This window comes from Dipodomys ordii, unplaced genomic scaffold, assembly GCF_000151885.1.
Source record: "Dipodomys ordii isolate 6190 unplaced genomic scaffold, Dord_2.0 Scaffold11, whole genome shotgun sequence".
NCBI lineage: Eukaryota > Metazoa > Chordata > Mammalia > Rodentia > Heteromyidae > Dipodomys > Dipodomys ordii.
This window is the reverse complement of record NW_012267227.1, coordinates 7,838,264-7,864,592: the sequence shown is the minus strand read 5'-3', so window position 1 is coordinate 7,864,592 and position 26,329 is coordinate 7,838,264. Positions and strand designations below refer to the sequence as shown.

At 46.3% G+C, this 26,329-nt stretch overlaps 1 protein-coding gene across 1 annotated transcript in view; it reads left to right on the top strand.

The window, feature by feature from the left end:
• The window catches only part of Cgnl1 (cingulin-like 1), a 107,705-nt gene that overhangs the window by 41,404 nt on the left and 39,972 nt on the right, over positions 1 to 26,329 (top strand). Inside the window, exons 2-8 of the mRNA XM_013009947.1 lie at positions 1,706 to 3,289; positions 5,552 to 5,646; positions 9,139 to 9,244; positions 13,966 to 14,061; positions 15,089 to 15,237; positions 16,123 to 16,258; positions 19,603 to 19,815. Of these exons, the coding sequence (XP_012865401.1) occupies positions 1,721 to 3,289; positions 5,552 to 5,646; positions 9,139 to 9,244; positions 13,966 to 14,061; positions 15,089 to 15,237; positions 16,123 to 16,258; positions 19,603 to 19,815 (2,364 nt within the window). The 5' untranslated portion in view covers positions 1,706 to 1,720. The remainder of the gene's footprint in view (positions 1 to 1,705; positions 3,290 to 5,551; positions 5,647 to 9,138; positions 9,245 to 13,965; positions 14,062 to 15,088; positions 15,238 to 16,122; positions 16,259 to 19,602; positions 19,816 to 26,329) is intronic.

The following is a 26,329-nucleotide window of genomic DNA, read 5'->3' as shown; positions in this document are numbered from 1 at the left end:
ATTCAAGTACTTTATTTAACAATGCTTCTAAGAAGTACAAGGCTAGTGATGTTGGTGAGTGTGTGTGTGTGTGTGTGTGTGTGTGTGTGCATGCGTGCATGTGCCAATCCTGGGGCTTGAACTCAGGGTCTGAGCCCTGTCCCTGAACTTTTTCTTTTGTCAGTTGTGGGACTTGAACTTTGGGCTTGGGCGCTTTCTCTGAGCTCTTCAGCTGAAGGCGAGTGCTCTACTGCTTGAGCCGCAGCAGCACTTCCTGAACTTTTTTTTAAAAAACTCAAGGTTATTGCTCTGCTTCTTGAGCCACAGGTCCACATCTGGCTTCTTGCTGGCTAATTGCAGATCAGAGTCTCATGGATTTTTCTTCTGGGTAGGATTTTAACCGAGATTCTCAGATCTCAGTCTCCTTTGAGTAGTTAGGATTACAGGCGTGAGCCACCAGCACCTGGCTCATCTTTTTTTAAATAACCATTTTTCATATGAATATACTACTTGACCTCTTTTTTTGTTAAGAAAAGGTTGAAAAAAATTAAAAAAATTACTGTCCTTGTTCGCTTTATACAGTTGATTGCTAAGAAGTAAAACTGAAATCCTGCATTCAAATAGTGTTGAAGACATCTGAGCAAGTTTGTGTGTAAATAAATAAATAAGAGGTAGGAAAGAGAAAAGAAAAAACCCCACTAAACCTTGGAGCTCTTAACTATCTGTATGGAAAAGTACCTTGTTCCCAAATGCTGGTATGCAGAACATCCTATTGGTTAAAAATAAATAGTATTAAGCAAGGAAACCAACCTAGTGTTGAACTAGAAACAGAAGAGCCCAACTGTGCATGCCAAGACATCAGATCTATACAGTAGTGACTGCCCTTAGGCTGGGCTTCTGCTCAGGGCTGTCAAGCTCAAAGGCACCCAGCATGGGTCAAGGTTAGTGCTGGGGTCAGGGGAGGGCAGCTGGTCAGCTTTTGGTTCTGTAGTGCCTGCTTTATAAAGTCGCAAGTTTTCTTTTTTCTTTTTCTCTTTTAAGTCGTGGGCTTGAACACTGGGCCTGGGCACCATTCCTAAACTCTTGCTCAGGCTAGCACTCTACCACTTTGAACCACACCTTCACTTCAGGTTTTCTGGTAATTTGTTAAAGGTAAGAGTCTCACAGACGCTGGGCGCTGGTGGCTCACGCCTGTAATCCTAGCTACTCAAGAGGCTGAGATCTGACGATCGCGGTTCAAAGCCAGCCTGGGCAGGAGAGACCGTGAGACTCCTATCTCCAATAAACCACCAGAAAACCGGAAGTGGCGCTGTAGCTCAAGTGGTAGAGCACTCACTTTGAGCTGAAGAGCTGAGGGACAGCGCCCAGGCCCAGAGTTCAAGCCCCACGACCGACAAAAAAAGAGTCTCACAGACTTTCCTGCCCAGGCTGACTTTGAACCGTGATCCTCAGATCTCAACCTTCTGAGCAGCTTGGATTACCGGCATATACCACCACTCGTGCCTGGCTTGTTTTTTGTTTTGTTTTTTGGTTGATCCTGGGGCTTGAACTTCCGGTCTGAGTGCTGTCCCTGAGCTCTTTCACTCAAGGCTAGTGCTCTACCAGTTTCAGCCACAGCGTGCCTGGTTTTCTTGGATAATTCTCCCTTACAATGATCCTGATTGTCACGTAAACAGCTGGCATTCTAACTTAATGTCTTTCTGTCCCCTGTCTCTTGCTCCTGCAGTTGGCCCAGTGAACCATGGAGCTGTATTTTGGTGAATACCAGCACGTGCAGCAGGAATATGGTGTCCACCTGAGACTTGCCAGTGATGAGGCCAAATCCTTAAGGAATTCCCAGCCCTCTAAGACAGGCTCGTACGGCGTCAGTATCAGGGTCCAAGGGATTGACGGCCACCCGTACATTGTCCTAAATAACACAGAACGCTGTCTAGCCCGTCCCTCTTTCCCCGACAATGGCCCATCGTTTCCATCTCCCACCATCCACACCATGCCTCTCCATGCCAGCAATGGGTCCGTACTGAAGGAGTCCGGCTCAGAACTGCAGATCCCTGAGAACCCATATGCCCAGCCCAGCCCCGCGCGACACCTCAAGCCATCCTCCCTCCACGAGGGCAAGAATGGCATTCTGGAACGGAAAGGTGGCCCGGCGAGGCCATCCCACCTCCTCAACTGCCAGAGACACCCAGAGCTTCTGCAGCCCTACGACCCCCAAAAGAGCCAACACCCTCCTGACAGCCCCTGGCTTACAAAGGTGACAACAGAAGGGACCCCCACTAAGACATCTTGGACTTGCTTTCCCCCGTGCCCCAGCCCTCCTGGGGAGGACCTGGATAAGACTGGGGTCACCGCCATCCGGCTCTGCAGCTCCGTGGTCATTGAAGATCCCCAAAAGCAGACCTCCGTGTGTGTGAATGTCCAGAGCTGTTCCAAAGATGGGGTGAGAGAGGCCTCCCCCCGCCATGGGAGCACCTCAGCTTCTCATAGCCCACAGGGCCACCCTGAAGCCAAGAAAGCCCGGCCCGATGTCCTTCCTTTCCGGCGACAAGATTCAGCAGGGCCTGTCCTGGATGGAGGCCGGTCTCGAAGGTCCTCATCGGCCTCCACCACGCCCACGTCAGCCAACTCTCTGTACCGATTTCTACTGGATGACCAGGATGCCATCCACGCGGACCACGTCAATCGCCACGAAAATCGCAGGTACATCCCGTTCTTGCCGGGCACTGGGCGAGATATCGATACCGGTTCCATGCCCTGTGTGGATGAGTTGATTGAGAAATTTGATGGGAAATCCGGGCTCCTACCGAGAAGAGGCAGGTCTGGGAAGCGAGGAAGAATCAATCCAGAGGACAGGAAGCGGTCTCGAAGCGTGGACAGCGCCTTTCCCTTCGGGCTCCAGGGCAACGCGGAGTACCTGAGCGAATTCACCAGGAACCTGGGCAAGTCCAGCGAGCACCTGCTGCGCCCGTCACAGCTGTGTCCGCAGAGGCCTCTGGCCCCGGAGCAGCGTGGCCAGCACAGCGCTATCCGGGCCGGTGCGAAGCCGCCAGCAGACCCGCAGCCTGCCCAGGGGGCACACCCCGGGCCTCCCCAGCAGCCCCCAGACAGGAAAGTGCCAGAAAACAAAGAGAGTCAGGAAAGCGTGGTGGTAACCCGTGCATCCTCCTCCCTTCCTGTGCCAAGTAAAAAAGAAGAAATCAAAACAGCCACTGCGACACTGATGTTGCAGAGTCGGGCGACGACCACCTTGCCTGACCCTGTGACCAAGAAGATTTCTGTGAAGTCATTTCCTTCCAGTACTGATGCTCAGGTAGCACCTGTGTGATTCCGGAGGCGTTGGGCTGGGGTGTAGTTTTGTTTGGGTTTGTTTATTTTGCTGTCTTGGTGCTTGAACTCTGCCCTGGGCGCTATCCCTGAGTTCTTTTTGCTCAAAGCTAGGGCTCTACCACTTGAACCACAGCTCCACCCCTGGCCTTTTTTGTGATTCACTGGAGATAAGAGTCTCATGGACTTTCCTGCCTGGGCTGGTTTTGAACCTTAGTCCTCAGATCTCAGCCTCCTGAGTAGCTAGGATTACTGGCATGAGCCACCAGTGCCCAGTCTCTAGGTTGTTTATGTTATTATTAGTAGTATTATTTAATTTATTTATTTTGTTGGTTGTGGGGTCTGAACTCTGGGCCTGGGCCCTGTCCCTCAACTCTTCAGCCCAAGACTAGTGCTCTACCACTTGAGCCATAGTGCCACTTCCAGCTTTTTCTACTTATGTGGTGCTGAGGAATCAAACCCAGGGCCTCATGCATGCAAGGCAAGTACTCTACCACTGAGCCACCTTCCCAGCTCTCTTTTGTTCTTTTATTTCAAGCTATAAGAGGCTCTAGTGATACGAACTCTCAATCTTTATTTTGGTGCTATTGGGATTAGAGCTCAAGGTTTCACACTTGCTAGGCAGGTGCTCTACCATTTGAACCATAGCCCTATTCCCTTTTTTGTTTTAGAGGTCTTGCATTATTTTCAGATAGGGTTTTACTTTTGTGTGTATGTGTGTATGTATGTATGCATGCCTGCCCATGTGTGCACACACCAGTCCTGGGGTTTGAGCACTGTCCCTGAGCTTTGTACTCAAGGCTAGTGTTCTACTACTTGAGCCACAGTTCCACTTCAGCTTTTGGGTATTGAGTTGGTGTTTAGAGTCTTAACAGAATTTTGTGATCCTCAGATCTCAGCCTCTTGAGTAGCTAGACGTGAGCCACTGATGCCTATTGGGTCTTGTATTTTTGCCTGGGGTTGGCTTCAGACTAACAGCTTCTTACCTATGGCTTCCCACATAGCTGGAATTACAAGTGTGACTCACCATTTCCAGCTTATTTGTTGAGATGAAACTCTCAGTAACTCTTTTTCCCCATGGGCTGGTCTTGAACCTGTGATCCTCCTGTATCTGTCAAGTAGCTGGGATTGCAATGGTCCCTCATTGTACGCAGCCCAGAGCCTCAATCCTTTATTGCTAATTGTTTCTGATTTTCTTAGCATTTGATTATATCCTACTGCCAATTACCTAGTTGTCGTCGTCTTCTTCTACTTCTTTTTGGTATCTTATTTATTTCTTAAAAAAAATCTGTAAGTTGATATACCAAGGAGTTGCAATTTGGCTTGTCAGTCCAATAGCATCATTTTCTAGATTATTTTCAGTACTACTGGATCCCATTATAGGACTCCAGTAATGAACATATACTAGGGCTGGGAAGGTGGCTCAGTGGTAGAGCGCTTGCCTTGCATGCATGAGGCCCTGGATTCGATTCCTCAGAACCACATAAGCAGAAAAAGCCGGAAGTGGTGCTCTGGCTCAAGTGGTAGAGCACTAGCCTTGAGCTGAAGAGCTGAGGGATAGTGCCCAAACCCAGAGTTCAGGCCTCTCGACCAACAACAACAACAACAAAAGAATAAACACTAGGGAAACAGTGTGAAAAGCTCAACTTCTCTGAAAATATATGAAACCTGGAGGTCTGGGGAATTTGATCCTCCTGATCTCCGCCTCCTGAGTGACTGGAATTTCTCAGGCGTGAGGTGTGGAGAAGCACTTTCCACACGGGCGGGCGGTCCCATGGTTAGATTTGGATTTCCACCTAAATATTTTAAGTCATGAAATTGAGTGACGAGGTAGCTCAATATCTGGTCTGAACTCTAGGCTAATCCTCATTGAGGTTAATGGTGAGTGATGGGATCTTTTAAGTGGTACTTTGAGTGTTTTGGTAGTAACCATAAAAAATAATGAGAGGATGACAAAGTCAGTTAGGTGCCAGGCTCCGAGTGTCCTATGTTAGCCAGTGTTAACTGGCTAGATGAGGGTAGGTGATGTAAGCTTTAGTTTATAGGTGAGAAAATTAAGGGGGAGGAGAAGTTAAGGCACTGGCCCAGAGTTACAGTCTAATAATCCGTGATGGAACTGATTCCTGGAGAAATCGTTTTTTTTTGGAAAGTAGAACGGGGTTTGTATGCATGTGCTGCAACGTTCTAACGTTCTGCCATCTTCCTGTATCATCACCTGTGTCTAATTACAGACAATACTTTGTTTCAGGCTACACCGGATCTCTTAAAGGGCCAGCAAGAGCTCACTCGACAAACCAATGAGGAGACAGCCAAGCAGATACTCTACAATTACCTCAAAGAAGGGTGAGTGATTCCCCTCGCTTCTTCTCCCCTCTTTTTGCAGTTCTGAGATTTGAACTCAGGGCCTCATACTTGCTAGGCAGGTACTTTTTTCTTTTACCCTATGAGCCATTCCCCTAACCCAGCCCTGTTTTGCTTTTAGTTATTTTTCAGATAGGGGCTCAAGTTTTTGCCCAGGGCTGTTCTCAAGCCTCTATTCTCTGACTTACATCTCCCATGTAGCTAGGATGATAGGTAGGTACTAGAATTGTCAGTGTGTTTGTTGAGTTGGAGGAGTCTAGTGACCTTTTTGTCCAGGATGGTCTTGAACTGTGATCCTCCTCATCGCTGTCTCCTGAGTGGCTGGTATTATAGGTGCTCCTTGATTTTCTTTTCTTTTCTTTTTTTTTTTTTGGGGGTTGGTTGTGGGGATTGAACTCTGGGCCTGGTCGTTGTCCCTAAGCTCTTCAGTCAAGGCGAGCACTCTACTCCTTGAGCCACAGAGCCACTTCTGGTTTTCTGGTGCTTAATTGGAGATAGGAGTCTCATGGACTTTCCTGGCTGGGCTGGCTTTGAACTGCGATCCTCATATCTCAGCCTCCTGAGTAGCTAGGATTACAGGCGTGAGCCAGTAGCACCTAGTGGCTCCTTGATTTTCTTCCCCAAGCTTTTGTGTTTTGTGAGCCATTTGAGGGTTCAGTGTCAGTGGCTACAGTTTTCATACTGACCTGGCTCAGGGCATGTAGGGGAGGATGTCATGCTTTGAAAATGACTCTGCTCCTGCACAAACAAGTCCAAGGACGGAAGAATATCTGCCTGTCCATTCCGAGCTGGGTCTGCCACCCTGTTGAGCTCTGCCACAGCCAGCAGCCCTCAGTTGTCTATTAGTAGAAATGACAAGTGAGAACAGTTCCGCCTCACTCTAGAGTGGCCCCTGCTTTCGTGCACGGTAACATTGTGTCTGTATTGAGGATTGAACTCAGGGCCTCAAGCTTGCTAGCCACACCTTCAGTCCATTTTGGCTTTAGCTATTTTTAAAATAGGATCTCCTGTGTATGCATGGGCTGGCCTGGACCATAGCCTCCCCATCTCTCTCTTGTCTTCTGAGTGGTTAGGATTATAAGTACGAGCCACTATACCTTGCTGATGCTTGTCTTTCTTCAGCAATGTCATCCCTGTCCTCCTCTTCCTCTTCTTCCATCCGTTCCTCCTCCTCTTTTTGGTTGTGGGGCTTGAATTCAGGGCCTGGTTGCTGTCCCTGAGCTCTTTTGATCAAGGCTAGCTCTCTACCACTTGAGCCACAGCTTCACTTCCAGTTTTTTGGTGGTTAATTGGAGATAGGAGTGTCAAGGAAAGCTGGGTGCCAGTGACTCACCCCTGTAATCCTAGCTACTCAGGAGGCTGAGAGCTGAGGATCATTGTTCCATCAGAGGATTAAAAAGTAGAAAAGAGTCAAGGCACTAGGGCTCACACCTGTAATCCTAGCTCTTCAGAGGCTGAGATCTGAGGATCATTGTTCCATCCAGCCAGGACAGAAAAGTACATGAGACTCATATCTCCAATTAACTACCAAAGAGCCAGCCAGAAGTACAGCTGTGGCTCAAGTGGTAGAGCTTTGGCCTTGTAAAAAAGCTCAGGGACAGTGCCCTGAGTTCAAGCCCAGGGCTGGTACCTCCCTCTCTCCCCTCCAAAAAGTAGCATAAAAAGCTTTACAGGTTGACATAATAGTAAGTCAGTTGACTCTCACTCCTGGCTATCAGAATTCTTTATTTTTGTATTGTGCCTTACAAATATTTGTGTAATGTATGGCTGATACATGTCAAGATGTAACACAAGAGCTCTCAAAAGAGTTAATGGCAGGGGCTGTTGGAGCTAAGCACTAGTTAGTAGTATTTTTCTGTGAAGGGCTTTACCATGAGAAGATTTAAGGTAGGAGACCTTTTAATTTTTAAAATTCTTTGAATTCTTTTCGTGTGTGTGCATGCACACACGTGTGCGTGTGCTTGGTTTATTGCAGGATTGGTGAGACAGACTAGAGTGGGAGATGCCTGTTAAAGGCATTTTATTTGAAATCTTTTCATTGCTGGAGGTGTGGTAGGAGGTAACAAAGCTGGGCCTGGTGGCTACAGTGATGCAGAGGGCCAGGCAAAGGCTGCTGTGTGAGCTGCCTTGGCACTTACTATTTTTTAGGCCTAAGCCTAAAGGTAAATTGTTACAGGTTGTTCTTATGGTAAGATTTTTTAAAGTACAGTGTGTGTGTGTGTGTGTGTGTAACACGCACATACACACACATACATAAAGAAAAGGAGAAAGCCAGGCGTTAGTGCCTCACACCTGTCATCCTGAGGAGGCTGAGATCTGAGGATCACGGTTCAAAGCCAGCCTGGGCAGGAAAGTCCGTGAGACTCGTATCTCCAGTTAACCATCAGGAAACCGGAAGTGGCGCTGTGGCTCAAGTGGCAGAGCAGTAGCCTTGAGCTGAAGAACAGCGCCCAGGCTCAGAGTTCAAGCCCCATGACCGACCAAAAAAAAGTAAAGGAGAAATCTCGCCTGTGTGAGTGCTTATCTACTCGAGTGGCTGAGATCTGAGGATGGAGATTTGAAGCCAGCCCAGGCAGGACAAGTCTGCTATCTCTGGGGGAAAGAAAACAGCAAAACCCAGCCTGGAGGCTTGATTCAGGTGGTAGAACATCAGCTGAGTAGGAAAGCTTGAGCAAGTGCAAGGCCCTAAGTTCAAACCCATTGTCTTCAAAATTTAAAAACTTTTTTTGGATCCGGTCGTGGGGCCTGAACTCTGGGCCTGGTCATTGTCCTTCAGCTCTTCAGCTCAAGGCTAGCACTCTACCACTTAAGCCACAGCGCCACTTCTGGCTTTTTAAAAAAATTTTTCTGCTTATGTGGTGCTGAGGAATCGAACCCAGGGCCTCATGCATGCAAGGCAAGCGCTCTACCACTGAGCTACCTTCCCAGCCCTTAAAAACTTTTTGAGTGAATAAGTTATGTGAATCAAATAACTAATGACTGAATTTCCTTTGTATGCTTTCTCTCAGCTTTTTGTTGTTGTTGTTTGGTTGTGGGGTTTAAACTCAGGGCCCTATTCCTAAGTTATTTTGCTCAAGGCTAGTGCTCTGCCACTTTGAGCCACAGTGCCATTTCTGGTTTTCTGGTGGCTAATTGGGGATAAGACTCTCATGGGCTTTACTGTCTGGACTGGTTTCAAACTGTGATCCTCAGATTTTAGCTTCCTGAATAGCTAGGATTACAGGCGTGAGCCACCAGCACCTGGCCAGAATGTTTCTTTCACATATTTTGAAATGAGAGCCCCTATCTCAGATTAGGGATAACATCTACCCATCTATTTGAAGAAAATTAACACCATCTAGCCTACGTTTCTCCTTCATTCCTAGCGCTTTGTGATTTATCTCAAAGGGCTTTCCTGGGTGTGAGTCCTGGCACGTGAGAAGTCTGGGCCCGCTGGCGTGTATCTCATTGGGTTCTTTGTCGTTTCCTTTTCAGAAGCACAGACAATGAGGATGCCACTAAAAGGAAAGTCAACTTGGTCTTCGAGAAAATCCAAACCTTAAAGTCTCGCGCAGCGGGGAGCACACAAGGAAATAATCAAGTAAACTGAACTTTTGCTTTCTTTTTTTTTTTTTTTCCCAGGATAACTTTAATGAGTATGGTAGTCAACAGCTTGCTTTGGGAAGGTCCCTGACAATACCTGAGCATCTGGCTCTAAGAACAGGTTGAATAACTCTACTCCTGAAACCTGAACTGCACAAAAATGCAAAACCTCAGGTGTTATATAGGCACAGCTGGGCACGAGAGGCTCTTGCCTGTAATCCTAGCTAATTAGGAGCTGAGATCTGAGAATCAAGGTTCGAATCTTTCCCACCCAGGCAAGAAAGTCTGTGAAACTCTTGTTTGTTTGTTTGTTTTGGGTCTGGTCGTGGGGCCTGAACTCTGGGCCTGGGCACTGTCCCTCAGCTCTTCAGCTCAAGGCTTAGCACTCTACCATTTGAGCCACAGTGCCACTTCCGGCTTTTTTTTTCTGCTTATGTGGTGCTGAGGAATGGAACCCAGGGCCTCATGCATGCAAGGCAAGTGCTCTACCACTGAGCCACCTTCCCAGCCCAAGTCTGTGAAACTCTTATCTCCAATTAAATATCAAAATGGCAGAAGTGGAGCTGTTGCTCAAGTGCCAGAGTATCAGCCATAAGTGAAAAAGTTAGTGTCCAGGCCTTGAGTTTAAGCCCCAGTACTGGCACAAAATAAACAAACCAAAAAACAGGCACAAAACCACACACATACACACTGTGCTTCATGCACAAAGTTATTTAAACCATTGCATAAGATTACCTTTGGGCAATATACAAGGCAGTTAAAATTCGTGGTTCTACTTGGGTTCCCAAAATATCGTGTTGTCTGTGCAAATATCCCCAAATCCAAAAATACCATCACTCTGAGATAACTCTATAGCATTTTGGATAACAGATAATCAACTTGTAATTTTAGATTGCATCCTGTTATTTTTCCCCAGAAAGTTGTTGAGATATTTTATAAGACCTGAAAGGTAATAAGATGACATAAACAGGTGGCAGAATTTAGCAGGGGAGGTAAGAGTCAGAAGAATGAAAAGATCTAGTAGATGGAATACCAAAGCATTGTCGCCTGCAAATTGGGGAGGGAAGTGTGCACCAGCTTGGACTTGAGCCTGGAGAGTAAGGACTAAGAGTGGAGTGCTAACAAATTCTTGTCCTTCTCTCCCTCCTTTCCTTCCTTTCTCCTTCCTTCCCTTTCTTTCTCTCTTTTTTTTTTTTTTGTGCTGGGCCTTGGGCTTGAACTCAGGGCTTCGGCGCTGTCTGAGTGCCCCCGCCCCCAAAGGCTGGTGCTCTTACCACTTGAGCCCCAGGTCCACTTCCAGCTTTTTCCTGGTTGATTGGAGATCAGAATCTCATGGACTTTTCTTCTCCAGGCTGGCTGTACACTGCAGTCCTCAGATCTCAGCTTCCTGAGTAGCTAGAATTGCAGGAATGACTTTAAAAAAAAAAAAAAAAGTTTAGTCAGGTGCCGGTGGCTCACGCCTATAATCCTAGTTTCTCAGGAGGCTAAGATCTGAGGATCACGGTTCAGAGCCAGCCTGGACAGGAAAGTCTGTGAGACTCTTATCTCCAATTAACCACCAGAAAACTGGAAGTGGCACTGTGGCTCAAGTGGTAGAGCACTTGCCTTGAGCTGAAGAGCGCAGGGACAGCGCCCAAGCCCAACCGGTAACAACAACAACAAAAATGTTTAAAAAAAAACACCGCTAGTTTAATTGTGCTAAACTTGACTTGCGACTCAAGAGATGTGTTTGGTTAAAAGAAAAAGCCAACTTGTATTTAATAAAAATCTAACGTAGGCATGACTTGGGCCCTGAAAGGAAGTATTTTATAGAGGAAGGCTAAAAACCTTGTTCCTTGGTCCAATACCATTTTGTGTTAGGACTCCGTTCTTCCTTCTGTGCCTTCCGTTGGATGTCTACATCAAAAGGGAGAGAGGAGATAGGATGGAACACAAAGTTTGTCCTTAGATGTGCTTTTACCTTTGGAAACTTCCTCTTCAACTTTGGATCCTTCTGTACATCAACTGCTTTTTTTTTTTTTTTTTTTTACTCAGTATTGCCCTAGCCCCCAGCTCATGATTATGCTCTGTGTGTGTACGTATACATAAAATAGGCCCTAATTAGCAGTTTTTTTTACATGTGATTTTTTTAACCAAGCATATGAATTAAAATAATAGTTTAAAAAGGAATGGCAAAGAAAAATTAAAAATTAAAAAAAAGAAAAATTAAAAGAAAAATTCCCATGGACACCTTTTACAGCTTAGTTGACAGGGAGAAACTCTCAGTCAGTCTCATGTTATATTATTACATTGTGTGATCTGCTGCTTTTTCCTTGCCCTTCATTTTGTCAAAATCTTCCTCTCCACAAAAGCATATGGCAAGAGGGAAGGAGACACTGTTCAAAAAGAAATGTACTCATTATCTGACTTAGGTAATTGCAACCCCTCCATGCATCACCTTTACAATAACATTTAGATTTTTTAAAAAAGCAGACGGTACCCCCCTAAAACAAAGGAAAAGCCGGGCGCCTGTAGCTCACGCTGTAATCCTGGGTACTCAAGAGGCTGAGATCTGAGGATTGTGGTTCAAAGCCAGCCTGGGCAGGAAAAATCAAGTGGTAGAGCTCTAGCCTTGAGCTGAAGAGCTGAGGGACAGCACCCAGACCCACAGGTTTTGAAGTGTGATCCTCACATCTCAGCCTCCTGAGTAGCTAGGATTACAGGAGTGAGTCATCAGCACCTGATACTTCTGGCTTTTTGAGGGCTAACTGAAGGTAGGAGTCTCATGAGCTTTCCTGCCTGGGCTGACTTTGAAGCTCAATCCTCAGATCTCCACTTCTTCGGTAACTAGGATGACAGGTGTGAGCCTCCAGTGCCTTGGGTTTTTTAAACAGACATGAAATGGTCACATTTGTAAAACTTCCTTTTTGTGGCTTTTGGACAGAAACGAGATTAGAGGGATATCAATTAAGCTGTTGCTTCCAGTGAGAGATGAGAAGATGAATTTACTGGCTCTGATCACAGTGCCCAATTTGAATTGCTTGCATTTTTTCCTTCCCTCATCTCTCCTCCTTCTGTTCCAAATCTGATTATTTGCTGGCAGGCAAAGGTTTTGGAGTTTTATGTCTTAGGTATTTGTTCACTGGTTGTCTTAAGAGAGAGTGTAAGAGCCTTTTCTCCATTATGGATATTGGGAAATGGCAAAGGCAAGTAGGATTTTTTTCTCTTTTTTGTTTTTGGAAATCCGCCACTGGTTGGATGAACATTTCTAAGGATTGAATCGCTCTTGTGTGCCTAAGAAGGTTGGAAATCTTAGGCGCTTGCTGGCTGGTTCTAGTCCCTTTCCCAGCAGTCAGTGGGAGGTTGCTCATTCCAGGTTTACATCACACCTGGATTCTGGGACGCTGAGCCAAGACTGTGCCTCTTGTAGCTTTAACTGATACTTTTATCTTTTCCCTTCAACTTCTTGCAGTTTTCTAATCGCTTCACTGTAAGATCTTAGCCAACTCTTTTTGAGAAAATGGAAGAAAAAAGTCATTTAAATATTTGCATTCAGATCAGGGATACAATTTTCTTATAAACTCTCTTTAACCCTCTATTGTGGAAATAAAACATCTAAAAAGAGAAAGTCACTTTATGCATATCTTTATTTACTACTCTCTTGTTAGACTATGCAGAGAGGGGGAGGGATAAACATCTCATTGGCAGTTGGGTAATGAGAGCTCAGGAACAAAGGATCTAAGAACATAAGCATGGGCTTTAGGTATAACTTCATGCAATAGATCTGTCTTCATTATATATTAATCATGATCATTTCTTGGTGTTATATTGGGGTTTGAACTCAGGGCCTTTCATTTGCTAGGCAGGTGCGCTACAACTTGAGCCACAGCTCTCCTTCTAGCTTTTTGGTGGTTAATTGCAAATAAGAGTCTCACAGACTGTCTTGCCTAGACTGGCTTCAGTGATCCTCTTGATCTCAGCCTCCTGAGTAGCTAAGATAATAGATGTGAGCCATTGGTGCCTCAATTATGTGTTCCTCTTTTTAAGATTATAGCCTCATGTTGGTTAGTTTTTCATGCATTTTGTAATAGGCTTTGCCTCAAGAGTCTGTGATGAGCTACTGTATTGTGATTAGAAGTATTATTCCAAAGATCATTTACTGGATTTTATTAAATATAAAAAAAGCATTTGTGTTTGATCTCCAAAAGTTCATACGTTCCTAAGGTAGCCATTCTCCTAGGAAATGGTGAACTGACCTGTGTCCTGCCACAAAAGGTGAAAAGCGCATTGTATGCATGTGCACATGCATGCATGTGTGTGTTTTTCCCCCTTTGAATTTCTTCATGAAAATACTTGGTTGATACTTTTTGTTGTTCCTTAACCAGTGATTTCTGTGAAGTAGAGGCTAAAATTGATTATGGAGAATCTTTAAGTTTTATTCGGAGAGCTTAATATTTCACAGTTGTGTACAGAATTTGGGCTTCTAGCAAATATAACACCTATATGAGTTTTAGTCAGGTTAGGCCCCTGGAGAAAATGATTCCAAGGCCTAAGTGATGTAAAGTAAAGCTCTCTAGCATCCTTGAGGGCCCAATGTGGTTCGTTGTGCCAGGGAAGTCAGAGAAGGTTCTGGAAGCGCTTGGCTTGGCGTTATTTCTGAGATTTATATTTTCAGGGTGGATAATTGAAAGCATGGCAAATATTTAAATTCAGACTTTTTCATATTGTCACTAATCATAGGCTTCCTCATCTGAACTCAAAGATCTATTGGAACAGAAAAACAAGTTGGCTCTAGAACTTGCTGAACTTGAGAAGCAGCTTCAACAAGAAGTCAAGGTATCTTTTCCTTCTTCCTTTTCATTTCTGTCTCTTACAATAAAAAGGTTTTAGACTTGTTGGGATTCCCAGGTAAATTGAATGCTCATTCATTCCTGCTCTCCCCCAAGGAAAACATTCCTCTCATCACTGAGCAAATTCCTATGTATTTACCTACCGCTCTCCACGTGCTTTTTTTTTTTAATGTAAACAAAGCCTGTAGAGATTATTTGCTTGGACAGAGTAAAAGAAATGCCATTGAATTCAGGCAAGCCAGTAGAAGACCAAATGTACATAGTTTGTATGTAAAGCGCCTGAATTAAGTAATAGAGCTGGTCTGTTGCTGGTGGCTCATGCCTGTCATCCTAGCTATTCAGGAGGCTGATATCTGAGGATCGCAGTTCAAAGACAGCCTGGGCAGAAATGTCCCCATGAGACTCTCATCTGCAGTGAACCACTCAAAAACTTGAAGTAGAAGCCGGGTGCTGGTGGCTCACGCCTGTAATCCTAGCTACTCAGGAGGCTGAGATCTGAGGATCTCGGTTCAAAGCCAGCCTGGGCAGGAGAGACTGTGAGACTCCTATCTTCAATAAACCACTAGAAAACTGGAAGTGGTGCTGTGGCTCAAGTGGTAGAGCGCTTGCCTTGAGCTGAAGAGCTGAGGGACAGCGCCCAGGCCCAGAGTTCAAGCCCCACGACCGACAAAAAAAAAAACAAACCAAAAAACAAACAAAAAAAAACTTGAAGTAGAGCTGTGGCTCAAAGTGGTAAAGCACTAGCCTGAACACAAAGAGTCTCAGGAAACTGCCCAGTCCCTGGGTTCAAGCCCCATGACTAAAAAAAATAAAAGTAATAAAAATAGCAGGATGAGGCTTAGCTGTGATCCTGTTCTTCCTTTGGAAGTATCGGGGGTTCATTAAGTATACAGTGGTTTAACAATGCAAGCATGAAGAGATGGGATCCCTGGGGTTTAGGAGGCAGCCCCTCTGGAGAGTGATGGTAATATGTACAGCAAAGGTGTTTCAAACCCTACGGGGGTCCACGTTAGAATCAACAGAACATCAAAGAAGAGAGAGACAGGATGAGAGCGAGCCTGGAGGAGCTTCGAGGCCGCCATGAGAGCAAGCTGGAAGAGATTGCGAGGCTGCAGAAGCGACTGGAGGAAAGTGAAGGAGAGCTGCAGAAACACCTGGAGGAGTGAGTCTTTGACTTTGACCTCTGCCCTCCTGGGATCTTGTATGGCTACCACCATGGGTTACCTCTTCCTCCTCCCAGCCCTCCACAGGTTATAGAGGCTGCTCACTCTTCCTCCCCCTCTCTCTCTCCCCTCCTTCCCTCCCTCCCTCCCTCCCACTCTCCCTCTCTCCCTCTCTTTCTCTCCTGTCTCTTCTCTTTGTGATGATACTGGGACTTGGGCACTGTCCCTGAGCTTTTCACTCAGGGCCTGGCACTCTACCACTTGAGCAACAGCTCCATTCCTGCCTTTTTGCTAGGTTATTGGAGATAAGTGGGCTTTCTTTCCCAGGCTGGCTGTGAACTGCAATCCTCAGCTCTCAGCCTCTACTGAGTGACTGGGGTTACAGTGTGAGTCACCTGTGCTCAGTTTCCTCCTTCTTTCTTGTAGCTCTTCACCTCCATCTTTATATCATGAACATGGGCTACAAGTGATGTAGAAATGAATGAGTGTGATACTGTGTTCTAGTAACTTTATTTACCAAGACAAGCATGATCTGGCTTGGTCTACAGACCATAACTCACTGGTTTAGAGTCCTGGGTGAATTAATTTTTTTTTGGTCATTTCCTGACCTTTTTCACTCTTATCCTAGGGTGCTGTGGTCTCCTACTAGGGAGACGTCTCATTTTTGCTTCATGTTCTTACCCCATGCATATTGGCCTGCGGTCCTGGGTTCTTAGCAGGTGCCAGTAGGTTGGCAACCTCTTGTTCAGGGTAGAACAGAGAATGGGAGACTCCTTGTGGCTGTAGCTGACCACGCATGCATGTGAGGCTCAGATGCTGCGCAGACAACTAGCTGAGGACGGCGGTACCCCAAAGCTTCTCTGATGGGCCTCCTCTCCTGCCAGGCTCTTCCAGGTGAAGATGGAACGGGAGCAGCACCAAACAGAGATCAGGGATCTGCAGGACCAGCTCTCAGAAATGCACGATGAATTAGACAGTGCCAAGAGATCTGAGGACAGGGAGAAAGGGGCTCTGATTGAGGTAAGGGGTTGGGGGGAAGCCCCTTCTACTAAGGGGGGGACTGGGCGGTGCTACAAGCCATTTGTGCATTTGGGCCACCTCTGTGTTTGGTACATTGTGTGGGCACATCATGTTACAGGTGCCCAATACACAGGTGCCTTGGGAAAAATTTCAGTATTCAGAAAAAAGCAGGCAGAGATCCTCAAGTAGCCAAGATGCTCAACACAGATCCAGTGGAAGTCAGTATTTGTTCCACTTGCATAGCCTTTTATGCATCCATCCATCAGTCCCTCCATCCATCTATCCACCCACCTAGCCATCATCCTTCTGTTTCATTTGTGTGCTGAACCATTTCAAGGTAAATCACGGATGATAGTGTACCTCATTCCTAAATATTGGAGCAGGCATCTTTAAAAAAATTGAGAATGAGGGCTGGGAAGGTGGCTCAGTGGTAGAGTGCTTGCCTTGCGTGCATGAGGCCCTGGGTTCGATTCCTCAGCACCACATAAGCAACAAGAAAAAAGCCGGAAGTGGCGCTGTGGCTCAAGTGGTAGAGCGCTAGCCTTGAGCTGAAGAGCTGAGGGACAGCGCCCAAGTCCAGAGTTCAGGCCCCCCCCCCAAAAAAAATTGAGAATGAGCCTGGTGCCCTTCACCTGTATATACCTGCGCGCGCACACATGCACGCGCACACACACGCACGCGCGCACACACACACACACAGATTTTCATTTCCTGGCTGATTGTTGCAAGTTGATCTCTTGAATGCATAAAAGTTTGAAAGTCACTGATTCTAACTAGCCAAAGATTTTCCTCAGAGATATACATTCCTCTCTAATGGGTGTTTACTTCTATTTTGCACTTTGTGTGGTTTTTCTGTCTTCTTGGAGTTGATCTAATTAAGCCCTGAATTAGGGAAGTCACATTTTGCAATCTGTTGTACCTTTTGGTCTCTACTCTGGAAAGCATGAAGGGCTGGGAGGAGACGTGGTAAGGTGTAATCTGATTGGACTTGAACAGCCCGGTCCACTTAAGCAACAGCCCCAGGTCCAGATAACAGCCTGTTGGTTTTAGAGTGGATCATAAACCAGCCCTCAGATCCTGACAGGCATTGGCAGTGGGCCACAAAGGGTGCCATGATATGCAGATCCATCCCAGGCAAGATAAGTGTGGGAAGAGGAACTGCCTTATCCTCCAAACAACGGAGAAAAACTGTGAGAGAAATCACAAGGGTTGCTCTGAAAGAAGACATGGGACGGGAGGCCCCAGGAAATCCTCACATCATGGTCGTTGTGGGGAGGTGCTGCTCCACCTTCTTCGGTGCCAGGTCAGTGGCTTTTTCTTCCACTGCCTGGAAAAGGGCCTGGTTTCTCTTGTTAGCTGGATGGCTGTCCTGGTGTTCCCTCCTAGCTTCTCAGTGCTGATTGGTTAGATGCAGGCTGTAGCCTTCATCATCCTGGTCCAGGGAAGGAAAGATGGCCTTGAGTTGTTTTTACATTGATGTAAGTGTTCCTGTCCCTCACCAGCGATAGGCTTCTGGTGTGGAAGGCCAGCCTATCATCTTGGAGAGCTTACACTCCCCAAGGGTAGCTGCTGCTTTGAGGCTCTAAGAGATCCAAGAGGAGAAAATGTGTTTGCATTTGGAAAACATAGCTAAGCCTGGAGCGGGTGGCTCATACCTGTAATCTCAGTGACTCCAGAGGCTGGGATCTGAGAGGATTGCAATTTGAAACCAGCTCAGGGAGAAAAGCCCACAAGATTTGTTGTTGTTGTTGTTGGTTATGGGCCTTGTACTCAGGGCCTGGATGCTGTCCCTGAGCTTTTGTGTTTAAATATGAGCACTCTACCACTTTGAGCCACAGCTCTAATTCCGGTTTTTCAGTGGTTAATTGGAGATAAGAGTCTCACAGACTTTCCTGCCTGCGTTGGGTTTTGAACTCTGATTCTCAGATCTTAACTTCCAGTGTAGCTAGGATTACAGATGTGAGCCACCAGCACTCAGCTCACGTGACTCTTAATGCCAATTAATCAGTGAAAAGCTGGAACTGGAGACCTGGTTCAAGTAGTAGAGTGCCAGTCATGAGAGAAAAAGCCGAGTAAGAGTATGAGGCTCTGAGTCCAAACCCTTGTAGCCACATGCACACATACACACTCACATATACACCAATAAAATCAAAAAACACAAATGAAGAATTCTGATATATCCAGAACCAACAAGGGCTCCTGGTACCTTTGATCCTCACATGGAATACATCAAAATCACTTCTACATTCTTCTTTCAAGAAGCCAATAAGTCTGTTTTCAGTGATAAAGTAAATGAGCAGAGCACATAGAATATAAAGTAAAAAGTGTCCAGTGTGTCAAAGGAAGAGAGAGTGCATTCCAGGAAAACTTCTTGAAGGAGGTTGCATCGGGTGTGAGCCTTCCAAGGTTTTCTGAAAGGCAGAGAGTGGTGGGGCTGGGAGGGAAGAAGGGTACCCCAGAAGTTGTAGTTTTGTGTGTGTGTGTGTGTGTGTGTGTATTGTTATGGGGGCCCCAGGTTAGAGACTGGACATTTGTACAGGGGACCAGGTATTGCAAAGCACCTGTGCAGCGGTGATTGCTGCCTAACCTGGAGAGGGGTCTAACTGGTTGCAGAACTAACTTTCTTGGCAGTAAAGGACAGGGATGAGAGAAAAGACCCAAATTACTGCTAAGTTTCTGAACTTGGGTGCTTAGAAAGCAGGTGGTTATACTCCACAAAGATCATAAAAAGTGATGCTGGATGGATTCCTGGAAGCCCCAGTCCCCTCCCACCCAAGCTCCCAGAGGGCAGAGTCGGCAGGTCGCAGCAAGGTCGCTGGGTGTGAATGGGCTTAGGGGAGGTTGGAGGCTTGCAAGACGTGGACAAGAATGATATTCAATGTCGTGAGCCAGACCCAGAGAACCAAAGGTTGCGTGGTTTCTCTCGCGGGTGGTAGATAAAATGTGCCCATAAATCTATATGTAAACATGCTAGATGACCTGCAGGCAGTTCCAAGTGAATTAACTGAAGTAGAATAGATGCTGTGGAGAGCTCGACTAGTGCAATTCTTTTTTTCAAAATGACTAAATCAAAGCACCAAGAAATGGGGACTTGCAAGAGGCAGGTGGGGCCACAGGGGGTGGGGTGGACAAGGAAGGCGGGGAAAGAAAGGAGGAGAGGAGAATGCAGTCAAGAATTCATTGTGTATACCACAAAGTTAAGCCAGTCCAGATCCAAATCCATGTGGGCTCTGGGACAGTGTGCAGTTCTTAACACCTGGCCGCACACCTGGAAGAGGGGGACCCGACCCGCAAGGACGTGTGTGTCCTGCTTCTTACTTCCCAGGCCCCTGTTCCCGTTTTAGGAACTCCTGCAGGCCAAGCAGGACCTCCAGGATCTGCTGATCGCCAAGGAGGAGCTGGAAGACCTCCTGAGGAAGCGGGAGCGCGAGCTCACTGCCCTGAAGGGTGCCCTGAAAGAGGAAGTTTCCAGTCACGACCAGGAGATGGAGAAGCTGAAGGAGCAGTATGACGCAGAGCTCCAGGCGCTCCGCGAGAGTGTGGAGGAAGCCACCAAGGTGAGTTCACCTGGCCACTCAGTGGCTGGATGGGAGAGATGATGGGATGGGCCAGCACAGGTCTCCTCCCCTACCTCTTCGCTCTGACTGTAGGGGAAACTCCATTCCTCCAGCTTGTAGAGGCTGAGCATGAGCACAAAGCTTAGTGGTTTAGTTGGTTCTCTACATTAAGCTGTCAGTGAGGTTCTTGGTCAAATGCAGAGCCTGAGATTTTGAGCTACTAAATGAACTCTTGTTTTGTGCCTGTCCTAGGGCTTGAACTCAGGGCCTTCAGTTCTTTTTGCTCAAGGCTAGCACTCTACCACTTGAGCCACAGCTCTACTTCTGGCTTTTTGGTGGCCAGTTGGAGATGAGTCTCATGGATTTTCTTGCTCCAGGTGGCTTTGAACTGCAATCCTTTGATCTCTGCTTCCAAGTAGCTAGGATTACAGGCATGTACTACCAGTGTTTGGCACACTCTGAGTTTTGCAGCCTTCGCAGGTTGAGGACCCCTATTCTCTCAGTTCTTGAAGTGTCGAAGTCTAGGGCATTGTGTATAACCACTTGGCCAGATTCCTGGGACTTGTCACCCCTGCCCTCCCTGGCCTGTTTTTTTGGAACTACGCATAGCCTTTTTGTTAGACCATTCATGGTGTTGCTCAGCAGAGTGCTAGATAATTTAATTGACTGAATTGGCCCAACTCTTCCAAGATAAATTTTCTCTTAATTGAATTCTTGGCTCTTACAAACCGTTTCAAAATTATGTTGAAGTCTTGGGGTGCAGGTCTCGTGGTAGCTGTTGAAGAGGTAGAAAATATTCTTTTGGAGAGGAAAAGGGTTTGAAATACACCATCTTTAGGGAAAGAGGGGCTTGGAATTAAGAGTATTAATGTTCCAGAGTCTTGGTAACATGAACAGTAAAAATACTGAAGTAAGGACTGTTGGCATTGTTTCTTTAAAGATCACAGGACAGCAAGAGTTCCTAGGCCCACTGATTTTCAATTATGTCACAGTAATTGCAAATGACAGGGAGTGAAAGATGGGTTTGTTTGTTATAATAATACAGCGTCTGGGAAATGGTCTGTTTGGGGTTACTATAACATTGAAGTGGCTTTGTAAAGCCTCTTGTTGATCTATTTTCTGTTTTTCCTTTCCTTTATTATTTTTTATTTTATTTATTTTTTGAAGTCAGTCTGGGGCTTGAACTCAGGGTCTGGGCGCTGTCTGCACCATGCGCTGCTGTTAAGGACAAGTCAGATAAGCACACATGGAGCTGCAATCTCCTGCCTTTCCCCCCTCCCCGCAAGGAAAATCACCCTGGACTGTCACCTGCGTGGGACACCAATGTCTTGAGCGCAAGGTCTGGTCTGGGAGGGAAAGCCAGGTGGAGGGAGGTTCCTCCACCCCCATCTGGCTTTCCAGTCCTCCTTGCTCAGTGGGTTTGGTTGAATTCCAATACTGGCAGTGGAGGAAGTGTCCTAGAGAATTCTCCTGTTTCCCTGTGGGTTTCTGTGGGTTTCTGCTTGAGTGTGTTCACAGGTAGCACAGGTGGTTTCACATGTGCATGCGTGCGTGTACTGGTCCTGGGGGCTTAAACTCAGGGCCTGGGCTTTGTCCCTGAGCCTCTTTGTGCTCAAGGCTAGTGTTGTACCCCTGAGCTTTCCTACCTGAGCTGGCTTCAAACCATGATCCTTGGATCTCAGCCTCCTAAGTAGCTAGGATTATAGGCCTGAGCCACCAGTGTCCAGCCTGAGAGCAGTTTTTTGTTTTTTTAAATATGTATCTTTAATTAAACCAAGTAAAACTCTCCTCTGGGAGATGGGCTGTGGCCTGTGTTGAAGCAGGATGGCGTTTTCTGGCTGTTGAAGTGTGGGGTTGGGGACTCACGTGGCTGTTAGGACATCAGAGCATTTTCAGGTGACCCAGAAAATCTGCAGGCAATTTCCATGCAGTGTGAAGAGCAGGTGCTGAGACTTAGTGGGGGGAAAAAGGAGGCAGGAAACCTTTGCGCTGGCCTCAGCAAGAGCCACAGCACAGCCTGGCCTGCGGCTCCCACATCTGTGCCTTAACCTACCCAGGCCTTGAGGGTCAAGGGAACAGGGTTTAACAAGCACCTCAGTTTGCTGATAAAGAGTCCTTATCAATGTCTAATCCATTGGGGAAGGATTGTTTCCAAAACAGTATTTGTAATCTCATTTATGGTTCACTGGCAGTCCTTCGTTCCTTTTTGTAAAAGCAAATATCTATGGATGAGCCTGGCACTGATGGCTCATGCCTGTAATTCCTTGCTACTCAGGAGGCTGAGATATGAGGATCGAGGTTCAAAACCAGTCTGGGAAACTCTTCTCTCTAATTAACTGTCAGATAAACAGTGGCACTGTGGTTCAAAGTGGTAGAGTGCTAGTCTTGAGCAAAATTGCTCAGGGTCAGGGCCGAGGTCCTGAGTTCAAACCCTGTGAACACCATCACCAACTACCACCACAACAACAAAAAAACAGTAGGGGGTGGAGGCATGGCTCAGTTGGTAGAGTGCAAGCCAGTGAGTGAAATCAGCAGGTAGTGAGTTCAAGTCTCAGTCTCAGACCAAAAATAAAAGCAGTAGAGAAACTGGAATGGGTACTGTGTAGCACCTACAGTAGCCAGCCTCTCAGCTACCCTCAAGGGCAATGTGCCTTTGTAGAGTCTCTTCCTGTCAAGCAGGCCTGATCTGTCTGGGCTCCAGAGTCTCATATAATAACAACGATACATCTGAAATAATGAAAGACACTGGAGGGCTGCAAATAGGGCTTAGTGGTAGAGTGCTTGCCTAGAAGGCATGAAGCTCTGGGTTTGATTCCTTAGTACCACATAAACAGGAAAAGCCAGAAGTGGTGCTATGGCTCAAGTGGTAGAGTGTTAGCCTTAAACAAAAAGCTCAGGGATGGTTCCTAGGCCCTGCGTTCAAGCCCTAGGACTGGCAAAATAAAAATAAGACACTGTAGCTTTCTTCTGAGTCTCCTTTTGTGCAAAAAGCCAGTTTGTGTGATGAAACCACACAAACAAGCTGCAGGACAGTCCATATCTTTGTGTGTTTGTTGTAGGGTTTGAGCTCAGTGCCTGGGCACTGTCCCTGAGCGCTTTCACTTGAGGCCCGTGCTCTACTGCTTTGAGCCCCAGCTCTAGCTCCGGTTTTCTGATGGGTCATGGATCTCCTTCCCGGGCTGGCTTTGACCCTTGACCCTCAGCTCTCAGCCTCCTGAGTAGCTAGCATTATGGGCATCAGCCCCCAGCTAAAGTCCGTATCTTGAGCAGACCAACTAACTGTCAACCGCTGTGTAAGGATACCATCTTGGAATCAGACCTCTCCCTGCCCCTGTTCCCCTCAGTCCAGGTCAAATTTTCAAGCGGCCACAGGCTTGGCCAGCATTTCTCCATGGTAATCTTACCAGAAACCCCAAGCCAGGGCCATTCAAATGATTTACTTTGGATTTCTTAGCTGCAGAAACTCCCTGTGAGATCATCAATGGCTGTTATTTTAGGCTGCTTAGTTTTGAAGGACATTATGATATCTGGACTTGGCCTAGGCCTCCAGTGAGTGATTTTATACACAAGCATTTATTCATCTAACACATAGCTTTAAGTTGCTTGTCTGTCTCAAGTCCCGGATTGATATAGATTGATTCAGGCACATTATTGGTAGCAGATAGATGGTACTAGAAATCATTAACATAGTGAGTAGGTGCCCTTTGAAATAATCAGATGTGGTTTGGTCAGGGTTTTTGTTTGTTTTTTGTTAGTTGTGGGGTTTAAGTTCTGGGCCTGGTTGCTGTCCCTGAGCTGTTTTCCTCAAGGATAACACTCTACCACTTTGAGCCACTGGTTTATTTCTGCTTTTCTGGTGATTAGTTGGAGATAAGAATCTCACGGACTTTCATGCCCGGGCTGGTTTGAACTGTGACCCTCAGATCTCAGCCTCCTGATCAGCTAGGATTAAAGGGATAAGGCACCCTCCGTCCAGTGGTTTGGTGAGTTTTGAACTAACTATAGAGTAAATCATGTGTTTATGGTGATCACACATAAGGATTGTAGAAATGTTTAGAACAAGCCAGAGTCAGATGCAATGGAAAAATCTTTCTGCTCAGTCATCCCTGAAGAAGGGAACCTGAATCCTTTGGCTAGTTTCAGGAAAGAGAAAAAGAGAGCACAGGGTATATTGCTTCATGGGGTGACTACAAGAACTTCCATAGTTGTGAATAAAGGAAGACCCATTTTGTCAATGGTGAGAAGCTGGGGACTGGAGAGACATTTTCCTTTCTTCAGGCCTTGCACTATTCCCCCCTCCCCTTTTCCTTCTTGTTTTATTTGTTCAGTTTCTGCACATGAGCTTGCTCAAGTGTGTGGTCCAGAAGGAACGAAAGAGCTGGCTGCATCTGGTTTTAGGGAAACTTTGAGTCCACTTCTAGTGAAAGGAGGGGCAAAGAAAAAATGGCTGGCCGTGCTTGTGAGGCGTTTTGGCATAAGACGGAACATAAAGAAGTCAAGCAAATAAATGACAGAATCCAGGTGGCGTTAGAGATGGGCCAGATGTGGCTTTTCCATCTGTGAATTGTCCCACACCCTGAAGGAGCCTGTGCCAGGCAGCACTGGCCAGATGACAACACAGGGAAGGCTGAGATGGGGTAAATTTAATTTGAAAACCCTGAGTTCTTTGTGTCTTTTGACTAAGAAGTCATAAATAGCCTCTGGAGAACAGGCAGAGGAATGGCTTAGTGCAGCCCATGTGGGAAAGTCTTTTTGTTTTTGTTGTTGTTTATTTGTTGGCTGGCACCAGGGATTGAGGGCCTCACACCGTCTCTCACTGGGCTGGTTTTGCTCCTGGCTGGTGCTCTGGTGTTCTACCACCTGAGCCATGTCTCCAGATTTGCTTTTTGCTGGTTAATTGGAGGTGAAGTCTCTCAGACATGTCTGCCTAGGCTGGCTTCAAACTGTTCTCTTCCAGGCCTCAGCCTCTTGAATAGCAAGGATTATAGGCATGAGCCACAGGAGCGTGACGGGAGTCAGGGTTTATAAACATACCCTTGAGTCTAGCATGTGCCAAGTACAAAGGAATTGCATGCCACTGGGCCCCCACCTGGTCTACAGGGAATCTTATCCCTGGCCAAGGCACTTCTCTTTCATGTTTCTAAGCTCACAAGCTTGTGTGAGAAGAAGATGCTCACGGCTCCTTCAGTACCTACCTAGCACTTCCAGACTTGTGTTGGGTGACGGTGGGGCAGACGCTCTGGACTTAATCTCGGACTAAGAGGAAAAAGCATATAGTCGCTTTCTGTTAAGTATAAGGTTATTTGTAGGCCTTTTATCAAATCAAGGAGCTTTCAATCTATTTAAAACTTTCTTGAACTATAAATTGGTGTTGAATTTTTTTTTCTTTAGTGCCATTGTCCCTGAGCTTTTTGCTCAAGGCTAGTACTGTTACCACTTGAGCCACACTTCCACTTCTGGCTTTCTGGCAGTTAATTAGAAGACTCTCACGGACTTTCTTGCCCAGCTTGGCTTTGAACTACTATCCTCAATTATCCTCAAATATCCCCAAATATCCTCAAATACTGCCTCCTGATTGGCTAGGATTACAGGCGTGAACCACCAGTGCCTGGCTGGTGTTCTTTTTTTTTTTTTTTTTTTTGCTAGTCCTAGGGCTTGAACTCTGGGCCTGGTCTCTGTCCCTGAGGTCCTTTTGCTCAAGGCTAGTGCTCTACCACTTGAGCCACAGAGCCACGTAAGCTTTTTTTTTTGTGATTAATCAGAGATAAGAGTTTCATGGATTTTCCTAACCCAACTGTTTTCGGACCTAGATCCTCAGATCTTGGCCTCCTCAGTAGCTAGGCTAGTGTTGAATTTTTTTTTGGTTTGTCATGGGGCTTGAGCTCGGCCTGGGCGCTGTCCCAGCACTCCACCACTTGAGCCACAGTGCCACTTCTGGTTTTCTAGTGGTTTCTGGTTATCTAGAGATAAGAGTCTCACAGCTCCCCCACAGTATAACTCCTGTTTTCACTGTATTTGATGTTGGTATAACTTGTGGAGGGGAAGGGAAAAAAATTGTTTAAATGGGGGGAGTGGGGATGGTAAGGAGAAACAAAGGAGGAGGCAACAGTGCTTGATAAGAAATATTCTCACTACTTTGCTTATGTAATTGTAACCCCTCTGTACGGTATTTTCACAATAAATAAAACTTAAGTCTCATGGACTTTCCTGCCAGGGCTGACTTTGAACCTGGATCCTCAGATCTCAGCTTCCTGAGCGGCTAGGATTGTAGGTGTGAGCCACTGGTGCCTAGCACTAGTGTTGAATTTTTAAAAGTACTTTCTACAGCTATAGATAGGATTCTGTTTTTTTTTTTTCTTCTTCTTCTTCTGACTTTAAAATACCAAACCAGCCTGGCCTGAAATTAGATCATACTGTGTGTATAGTTTAGAAAAAAACGTGTGTGTGTGTGTGTGTGTGTGTGTGTGTGTGTGTATTGATGGTTCCTATTTGCTCATATCTTATTAAAGATGTT